Source organism: Dendrobates tinctorius, unplaced genomic scaffold (genome assembly GCF_039654945.1).
Source record: "Dendrobates tinctorius isolate UK_male_01 unplaced genomic scaffold, ASM3965494v1 ptg000155l, whole genome shotgun sequence".
NCBI classification, from domain to species: Eukaryota; Metazoa; Chordata; class Amphibia; order Anura; family Dendrobatidae; genus Dendrobates; species Dendrobates tinctorius.
In genome coordinates, this window is record NW_027361822.1 from 16,958,076 (window position 1) to 16,968,716 (window position 10,641).

Below are 10,641 nucleotides of genomic sequence, written 5' to 3' on the forward strand. Positions count from 1 at the left end.
ACAGAACTGGAGAGGTGAGGACTCTGGAAATGTCTGTAGTGAGATTTATTAATGTGTCTCTCCATAACCAGGATTACACAGTAGTGAAGAAGACCTCTAGTGAGCGCTGTCAGGACCCTGTGTCTGGGTTTAGTGGTCTTCCTCATCTTTCAATCAAGGGACCTCCACCTCACCCCTTGATACGTGATTATATCGACGACCAGAAGATCGTAGAACTTGCCTATAAGATGATTGAGCTGCTGACTGGAGAGGTGACACTGCTGGGAATGCTGGGACATTATACAGTAATGCTATGAAGGGATCGGGGGATGACAGTATCCTTGTATGCGTCAGGTTCCTATAAGGTGTCAGGATGTCGCTGTCTATTTCTCCATGGAGGAATGGGAGTGTTTAGAAGGACACAAAGATGTGTACAAAGACATCATGATGGAGGTTCCCCAGCTACTCGCATCACCAGGTAATAGACAAGACTAAATTACACACGGTCTGTAATTATCTGTATGTAAAGAATGAATTCAGTCCCTGTATGTGTTTCCTCCAGTTCTATCCAGTAAGAGGACAACACCAGAGAGATGTCCACGTCCTCTTCTTCCACAGGACTGTAAACAAGAAGATCCCAATGTTCCTCAGGAACATCAGGTAGATGGAGACAAGGTGTCATGAGATGTCTCCTATGATATTTAAACAGCTGTTGAAGGTCTTGTGTTCAGTCTTGTTTTGTCCATCAGTATTATAAAGTCGTGGCGAAAACTGTTGGCATCGTTGAAATAGTTCCACAAAGTGAATTATTTCTCCCAGAAAATTATTGCAATTACACATGTTTTGATATACACTTTTATTTCCTTTGTGTGTATTGCAACAACACAAAAAAACTGAAAAAATGGCAAATTTTACATAATTTCTCACAAAATTCCCAAAAATGGGCTGGGCAAAATTATTTGCATCGTCAATTTTGTATTTGCTTGTACACCCTTAACTGCAATCAATCACTTCCTATAACCATCAACACGCTTCTTACAACTCTCAACTGGAGTTTTGGACCACTTTTCTGTTGCAACCTGCTACAGGTCTCATATTTGAAGAGCAATTGTAAGATCTCTGCACAGGTGTTCAATGCCATTTAGATCCGGGCTCATTTGCTGGCTACTTCAGACCTGTCCAGGGCCTTGTTTCCATCTATTTCTTAAGACTTCTTGAAGTATGTTTGGGGTCATTGTCATGCTGGAAGACCTATGACGCAAACCCAGTTTTCTGACACTGGGCTCTACATTGCAATCCAAAATCATTTGGTAATCTTCACATTTCATGATGACTTGCTCACAGTCAAAAAATCCAGTTCCAGAGACCCCAAAACATCTTGGAACCTCCATCATATTTGACTGTAGGTACTGTGTTCTTCTCTTTTTAGGCTTCATTCGTTTTTGATAAACAGTAGAATGATGTACTTGGCCTAAAAGCTCTACCTTTATCTCATCTGTTCACAACACTCTATGACAGAAGTATTTTGGCTTACTCGCATACATTTTGACAAACTACAGTAGCTTTTTTATGTCTCTGAGTCAGCAGTGGGGTCCTCCTGTGTCTCATGCCATAATATTTAACATCATTAAATTGTTGAAGGATACTTTGCGTTGATGCACCTTGAGCCTGCAGAAAAGCTTGAATTTCTTTGGAACTTGATTGGGACTGCTTATCCACCATCCGGACTATCGAGCGTTGCAACCTTTCATCAATTTTTCGCTGCCGACCACGTCCAAGAAGTTTAGCTACAGCTCCATGGGATGTTAACGTCTTGATTATGTTGCACACTATGGACAAAGGAAAATCAAAATCTCTGCAGATGGACTTGTAACTTTTAGATTGTAGATATTTTTCAACAATTTAGATTCTCAAGTCCTCACACAGTTCTCTTCTTCAGTTCTCCATGCTTAGTGTAGCACGCAAAGACACATAATGCAAAGAATAAGTCAACTTCTTTTTATCTGGTTTCAGGTATTCATATTGCCCACACCTGTTACTTGTCACAGGTAAGTTTAAATGAACATCACAAGCTTGAAATAAAGTTATTTACCCACAATTTTGGAAAGGTGTCAGCAATTTTATCCTGCCCATTTTGGGGGTTTTGTGTGAAATTCTGTCAAATTTGCTGTTTTCTTTCTTTTTGTGTTGTTCCAATACACACAAAATAAATGAACAATGTGTATAACAAAATATGTGTAATTGCAATAATTTTCTGTAACAAATACCGCATTTTATGCATTATAAGAATCACTTTTCTTCCCCCAAGTTTGGGGGGGAAATGGGGTGCGTCTTATACTGCGTATATACTGGTACTGTTGTTGCCCGCTGCTGCCCGGGATGTCCGCTGCCCGGGGTATCCGCCACTGCGGGGTGCTCTGCCGACATTTTGTGAAAGGCCAGAGCCCCCCGCAGTTCCATGGTTTCCTCCTGTGCGGTGGAGCTGAAATCTCATCTCCCAAGATCTTGATGCCGAGATCTCCATCTGCGCATGTGCCTCCCCTGGCGGCCATCTTCCCGGAGTCTACCGTACAGGAGGAAACCACGGAACTGCGGGGGGCACTGGCCTTTCACGAAATGTCGGCAGAGCCCCCCGCAGAGTTCCCACCACAGTGGCAGACACTACTGGCAGCGGCGGAAAACAGGGGGCATCAGCAGCAGCGGCGGACACCCCGAGCAGCAGCGCCGGGCACCCCAGCAGCACCGCCAAGGACACCCGCAGCAGCGCACTGAACATCGGACCTCCCTCATCCCAGCCTGGGGCCTTCAGCATCACCCCACTCCTGCCTCCTCCAGCAGTAACCCTGGGACCCCGCTTCACCGCAGCCACCACCCCCGGTAAGCAAAAAGACACATGGATTATAAGAAGCACCACCATTTTATTAAAGATAAAATTTTTACTATTTTTCTCCTGAAAATTTGGGGTGCGTGTTATAATCCGGAGGGATTTATAATCTGAAAAATACGGTACTTCATTTTCTGCAACAATTTCAAGCAGGGCTGTGGAGTCGGAGTCGTGGAGTCTGAGTCGGTGCTCATTTTGGTGGAGTTGGAGTCGGTATAAAATGGACCGACTCCGACTCCTAAAATATATAATAAATTGGGTACAGTAGTTCAATGCAGAATGTGCTGAATATTTTTTCATAGGAATTTGGGAAAGTTATGAAATGCCCTATAAATGGCTGTTCTATTCCTGATCTAAGGCTACATTCACACACAGCATTTTTGCTTCGTTTTTTGTGGATACGTTTTTCAGCTGCAAAAGCCGATCAGATTTTTAAAAAACCGCATCACCTGAAAGGTTTTTGAGCTCATAGATAATGTTTTCAATATCAAAAGCAGATTAGAAATCTGCTCTATATATCCATTTATCCATATCTGTCTCCATATCTTATCTGTACCAAAAAGAATGAAAGCTGGGTAGCACACAGACTAAAGGGGGTTTTAGACATAGCGATATCGCTAAAACGTCACTGATTTGTGACTGTGTGATACTTACCTCCGACCGGCTCCCCCGCTGTCCATCGCTGATCGGGTGGCTCCATTTCTTGTCGTCTGCCTCCTGCTGGGCTTCCTGCTGTGTAAGACGAGCGACACGTGGACGCGTGCGGGAGGACGTCTGGATCGCTGTGTGTGAAAGGTGAGTATTGTGCGCTGCGTCGCTGCTGCATCGCTGTGAGATCTTTCTGTGTGAAAGCTCACTAGCGATCATTTAGCGATGCACCAGCGATCCTGACCAGGTCGGATCGCTAAATGTAAAAGGGCCTTAACACTTCCTGCCAGGCAAAGAAGGAGGAAAGAGTGTCTCAAACATCATTAACAAGATATTTTGTAAGTGACAAAGTTACTGTAACAATGACAGCAGATGTGTCTAAAAGACAGCTCATACAGCTTGTTGTGAAGGACGGTGTACCATTAACATTATTTGCACGACCAGCTTTTACAGCGCTTAATGGAGAAATGGCCCCCAAACTTGGTGTTTCTCTGGAAAGAGAAAGTATTAGAAAATTAGTGATTGAAGAAGCCCTTAAACAAAAGGAAGATCTTAAAAAGACTCTCAAAAGACGCTTCATGTTTCTTAAAATGGATCCCCGCACACGTCACAGAGTGAACTATTTTGCCATCAATGTTCGATCTGTTTGTGACAACAAAAATTGTTACCAAGACACTGGCAGTAAAAGATACTAAAGCTCATCACAGCAGCCAGTTTCTCCAGGCCTTAGTGGAAAAAGTTCTGCAAGATTACGAACTCAAAAAAGAACAGGTTCTTGCTATTGTAACGGACAATGCTTCAAACATAAGTACAATTACACTGATGAATGAGAGTAATGAACAACAGCTAGAGGAACATTTAGGATTCAGTATGTTTGAGATGGAAGGCCACAGTGCTGTTCATGTAACTGAGGAACAAACAGATATTACTACTACAGAAGAACAGCAAAATTATACTGTAGAAATAGATGATCTTGTTGAAGCTGCTTCAAAACACTTTCCTATTCATCACATGCGCTGTGTTCTGCACACGCTGCAGCTGGCAATAAGAGATAGTCTGAAAGAGGGACATGCTGGAAATCTGATTGGAAAAGTGAGGAAATTGGTTATTGCCACCAGAACCCCTAAAATTGATTCCATCTTGAAGAGACGTGCTGGAAAAGGGCAATTGTTGATCAACTAAAACCGTTTCTTATAGATATGGCGAACCCTCAGGTAACCCTAAATGAAGGTCAATGGACACAGGTGGCTGAATTGAAGGAATTGCTTAATTACCCATTTACTGTTACTAAAAAATTACAAGCTGAGGATTTAACTCCTGGCATTTTCATGAGGGAGCAGAAGAACTTGCTATTTTGCTGTTTAATCGCAGATGGCATTTCTGCTTCAATGAAATGGAGAGAGACACAGCTATTGGAAAATAAAATTTTTCTGGCAGCTGTTTATGTGGACCCAAGTCATCGTATATTGCTTGATGATCAACAGCTTACTAAAGGAAAAGAAGCTCTGACTGAGGTAGCAGTTAGGAAGAGTGGCCTACAGGAGGACTGCGAGGCGCAAGAGGACTCGGGTCCTGACAGTGCTACTGCTGCCATATCTTCATCCTCATCAGATGAGGAGTTTGACTTTGACAAGTATTTGGATGACATGGAGCAGGCAAAGCGTTGCCGCAAGGAAAAAGATTTCACTCTGTCTCCTATAGCAAGCAGATTGACCATGTTTCAGCAAAATGTTTCACTTGTTCTCAAAGAAATAGAAAAATTCAACCGTTCATCAAAACTGACTGTGCATGAGGCAATTCCTTTATACCCGGAAATTGTTAGAGATGTTCCCATGTTGTTACGGCTTTGCCTCCAGCCCAAGTTACTGTAGAGAGGTTGTTCTCTAGCCTTAAAATTATTAGGTCAGATTTGAGGTCATCTATGAAGGAGGATCTGATGGAGGCAATTCTATTTCTTAGAACAAATTCATAGACTGCACAAATGTTATTTAGTATGTTTTTGTTGAAAACTGTTTTTTGCCACTTATAGTTTATTATAGTGTTATATATATATATATGTAATCGATATTACATAGTGTATTACATGTTTACAATTTATTTCAGTTTTTTGTGTTCTAAAGTTGTATTCCAATAAATATCATGTTCTATCTAAATATCTTGATTATTGTATCATAAAAATGATTTACTGTCTGATGTTCACATTGTGCTAGAATAAATTTTTCACTTAAATATAAGCAATATATGTCGGAGTCGTGGAGTCGGAGTTGGAGTCGGTGTAAGGGAAATTGAGGAGTCGGAGTCGCAGGTTTGGCTTACCGACTCCACAGCCCTGATTTCAAGAGTGCCAACACTTTCGGCCACTACTGTATGTTTTATAATTCTGTAATGAGATCGGTGGAGATGGCAGGATTAGAGCTGATCATAGATGTGACTTCTCCATCTGTCTGTGACTTTTACAATCTTTGTTTCAGGGTGAAGATCTGACTAATACTACAGAGACATATGTGTGGGGTGATGGGCGGTGTAAAGAGGAGATTCCTGCATATGACTACCCAGGTGAGTAGTAACCACTAAATGCAGAGACGTCACAGATTCTTCTCAGTCACCTGCTGTGACGGTATTATGAGTGGTATAGTCCGGCCGTATCACAATAGTGTGATCACCATTTTGCCTCTAGACCACAACATACTCCACCACCAAAATCTATTCAAATGACTTTAAAAGCCCTTTTCTATGTAAATTACAACCTGGAGAATCCACCTACCCCCTGGGATTAGAAGACACTGACCGTTACCTGTGTAGGTCTGTAAACTACAAAGCCAAATGACAGCATACGTAGAATGGGCTGACAAGTTCGAAAATCACTTCACGAAAAAGATTATGAAAGCGGAGGGTTATGATGCTGTTGACTTCAAAGAACCTTGATACCTTATTGGATGAATCTACCTGCTCTCCCTTCTGTGCTGCTGAATGTGCCCATATGGTCCCTACAAGACCAGGTCCAATCTTTCTGGCCAAACTTCACTTATGATCGACAACATTAAATGTGCAGTGAGGCCAAGTGTGAATTTCTGTACAATAACATCAGAGTTTCCCTTTATCCTGACTTTTCAATTTATTTAAAACCAACTTACTTCAAACAGGATTGTGATAAACTACATGAAAAACATTACAGTTGTGCCATGATATATGTCAAAGCTGTGCATGGCTGATGGCTGTAATATACATTTATTCCCTGTATATGGTTGTACACTACAGTCTGAGCACATGGCAAGATTAAGAATATAACGATTGCTATTTAGCTATTTAAATTACGATCTTGCTGGAACAGTTTGCAGACACAATGTATAGGGGCAATGTTCAGGGTCAGCTGGCACCTTACAGTATGGCCACCATGAACAGACTTCTTCGTTTTCCAGATCCTAGGTATTATCTTGCTCATCACCCTTTAACCCCTCTACATGGATCTGGATTTACACAAAGACCCCTAGGCTTGGGCCATGGTGTTTCCTGCTGTTCAGGGATGTAAGATGGGATGAAGAATAATTAGGTAGTAGAGTCAGAACCAGGATGGCAGAAAAAATACAAAATCAGAACACACAAGAGTAGTCAGTAAACAGGACGGAGTTACAACAGGAAGCAAATGCACCAGCCGGGAACGGAGCACAGAAGACTGAACCAGAGGAGAACAAGGCTGTATCTGGCAGCTTCCAGAAATATGCTTCGCAATTTAGTAGGGTGTGTTGCTTTCCAATTGGCTGAAGCAGGGAGCAGATTACTCTAGCTGGACAGCACGCACACACAAACTCTGCCAGACTGGATGGTACTACAGGTCTCAGGCACCCTAATCTTAGTGGCTTGAGCTTTTGGTTACAATGTTTCCTCGATTACCAGCGCCGCCTGCAAAATCAATAAGGTGGCTTCTGGTGATAGAGGCAGACGTCTCAGGAGCTGATCTCAGAGTAGATGGGACACATCATTTGCATAAACCCCAATATAACAAAATGGCAGAAAACCAGAGCACTAGAAATCCTCATAAACTGACTCGATTTTGGAAATTGCAACCCTCAGTGAATTAATCTATAGGAGGAGTGACTATTTTTACTCCACAGACTCTTTCTTGAAATTGGCACGCAGTGGAAGTTGGAGAGTAAAAACCGCACATTAGCTAATTTTATTACCCAACACATAGTACCCAGATTGTGCTGCAGGAGTCACACACATACTGTAAACTAAGTGGGTTCTTCACACTAGTAATATCAAATACATGGATGCTAAATATGGTTTGGTCACACTGCAAGGCTCAGGAGTGAGGGGGAGCTTTGAATTTGACAGAATGACTTGTGCTAGATTGGCTAATGGAAGCCATGTTGCCTTTCAAGAGCCTTTGAGACACTAATAATGTGGAAACCTCTGTTTTTTCATTGACAGATGATGGACCTGAGTTGCTACTTGTTTTTTTGTGAGATGAGTAGAAGCTTTTAGTGGTGGTATTTTTTCCTACATAACATTATTTGGTGGCTTTTTATTTCTTATTTGGAAGGCAGAATGAGGAAACACCATGTTCTACTGGTTCATCTAATTAGGTTTTCTATTAGACTGTCAATAATTCAATATTTTTACATAATTTGCCATTTATACAGACAGTTTAAGTAGTAAATATTCCAAAATCTAAAATTCAATGATATTTTATTAAAAAATAACTGGTTTTATTCTTGGCAGATGACTGTACCAGGAGATCAGAGGGACACCTGACATCTTCAATTTTTAAATCGGATGATCTTGAGATCCCACAGAATACAAATGAAGTGAATGCCATTACTCCAGATATACCATCATCCCTTCACAGCAGAGATCTGTCATCCGATCCTTTGAAACAGGTCCTGTCTTCTGATTCATTACCGACTACTAAGGAAATTCAAAGTCATAAAATAAGCATTAAAAAACTAACTGCTCCAAAAGCAAAGAAGCCATTTGCATGTTCAGAAAATGGAACTAGTTTTCCCCTTAAAAAGTCTTTTCCTAAGCATCAAAAAATTCACATAGCAAAGAATAGATTTTCTTGTTCCAAGTGTGGGAAATGTTTTAACCACAAATCAGATCTTGTTAGGCATGAGAGAGTTCACACAGGGGAGAAGCCATTTTCATGTTCCGAATGTGGGAAACGTTTTACCCAGAAATCAGATGTTGTTACGCACCAAAGAACCCATACAGGGGAAAAGCCATTTTCATGTTTAGAATGTGGGAAATGTTTTACACAGAAAGCAACTCTTGATAAACATCAGAGAACCCACACAGGGGAGAAACCTTTTTCATGTTCAGAATGTGGGAAGTGTTTTAACACTAAATCCGATATTGGTATGCACCAGAGAACCCACACAGGGGAGAAGCCTTTTTCATGTTCAGAATGTGGGAAGTGTTTTAGCCGTAAATCCGATATTGGTATGCACCAGAGAACCCACACAGGGGAGAAGCCTTTTTCATGTTCAGAATGTGGGAAATGTTTTACACGGAAATCAATTCTTAATAAACATCAGAGAACCCACACAGGGGAGAAACCTTTTTCATGTTCAGAATGTGGGAAGTGTTTTAGCCGCAAATCCGATATTAGTATGCACCAGAGAACCCACACAGGGGAGAAACCTTTTTCATGTTCAGAATGTGGGAAGTGTTTTAGCCGTAAATGCGATATTGGTATTCACCAGAGAACCCACACAGGGGAGAAACCTTTTTCATGTTCAGAATGTGGGAAGTGTTTTAGCCTAAAACAAGATTTTGTTAGGCACCAGAGAATTCACACAGGAGAGAAGCCTTTTTCATGCTCAGAATGTGGGAAATGTTTTATCCAGAAATCAGATTTGGTGAAGCACCAGAGAATCCACACAGGGGAGAAACCATTTTCATGTTTAGAATGTGGGAAATATTTTACAGAGAATTCAGCTCTTAATAAACATCAGAGAATTCATACATAAAAGAACCCTTTTTAATGTTCAGAAAGTGCATCTTGATAGTCACCAAAGAACCCACACAGGGGAGAAGCCTTTTTTACGTTCAGAATGTGGGAAATATTTTATCCCTTTCTGACATGTGACTTACTATCCCGTCCATGGGACCTGGGCCCATATGCCCATGGACGGGATAGTACGTCGTAGCGATCAGCGGCGCTCATGGGGTGATTATCACAGCTGACACCCGGGACGTTAACCCCTGGCACACTGCGATCAAACACTATTGCAGTGTACCGGGGGTTTAGGGAAGCATCGGCAGGTAGGGGGATCCCTCGGTGCTTCCCTGCGACCCCCGCAGCAGCGCGATGTGCAGCGCTGCTGCGGGGGCCTCCTTCCCTGCAGGTCCTCGGATCCAATATGGCGGCGGGGACCTTCGGGGGCCTGCAGAGAGCCGGCTTCCTCACTGCCTGCACAGCGCAAAAGTGTAGAAATAATTTATAAAAAATTACTAGATACGGTAAATTTAAAAAAAAATATTCCCTAATTAATTTTTTGGAAATAATTTAAAAAAAAAACCAGTAAAAGTACACATTTAGTATCGCCGCATCCGTAACGACCCGCCCTCAAAACTGTCACATTAGTTAACCCCTTTAGCGAACCCCTTAAAAAATAAAAAACAAAGCAAAAAATAATGCTTTATTATCATACCGCCGAACAAAAAGTGCAATAACGTGCGAACAAAAAGACACATATAAATATCCATGGTACCGCTGAAAACGTCATCTTGTCCCGCAAAAAATGAGCTGTCACACAGCATCATCAGCGAAAAAATAAAAAAATTATAGCTCGCAGAATATAGCGATGCAAAAATAATTATTTTTTATATAAAATTGTTTTCATTGCATAAAAGCGCCAAAACATAAAAAAATTACATAAATGAGGTATTGCTGTAATCGTACTGACCCGAAGAATAAAACTGCCTTATCAATTTTACCGCACGCGGAACGGTGTAAACGCCCCACCAAAAGAAATTCATGAAACGCTGGTTTTTGTTCATTCTGCGTGCCAAAAATCTGAATAAAAAGCGATCAAAATATGTCACGTGCCCGAAAATGGTACCAATAAAAACATCAACTCGTCCCGCAAGAAATAAGACCTCACATGACTCGGTGGGTCAAAATA

The 10,641-nt window shown here is 41.6% G+C and overlaps 1 protein-coding gene across 1 annotated transcript in view; it reads left to right on the forward strand.

The window, feature by feature from the left end:
• LOC141051024 (uncharacterized) overlaps nucleotides 1-10,043 on the forward strand; it is a 53,910-nt gene extending 43,867 nt beyond the window's left edge. The window contains exons 9-13 of the mRNA XM_073547816.1: nucleotides 72-251; nucleotides 334-457; nucleotides 542-639; nucleotides 5,983-6,067; nucleotides 8,234-10,043. Coding sequence (XP_073403917.1) covers nucleotides 72-251; nucleotides 334-457; nucleotides 542-639; nucleotides 5,983-6,067; nucleotides 8,234-9,483 — 1,737 coding nt within the window. The 3' untranslated portion in view covers nucleotides 9,484-10,043. The remainder of the gene's footprint in view (nucleotides 1-71; nucleotides 252-333; nucleotides 458-541; nucleotides 640-5,982; nucleotides 6,068-8,233) is intronic.
• The last annotated feature ends 598 nt before the right edge of the window (nucleotides 10,044-10,641 follow it).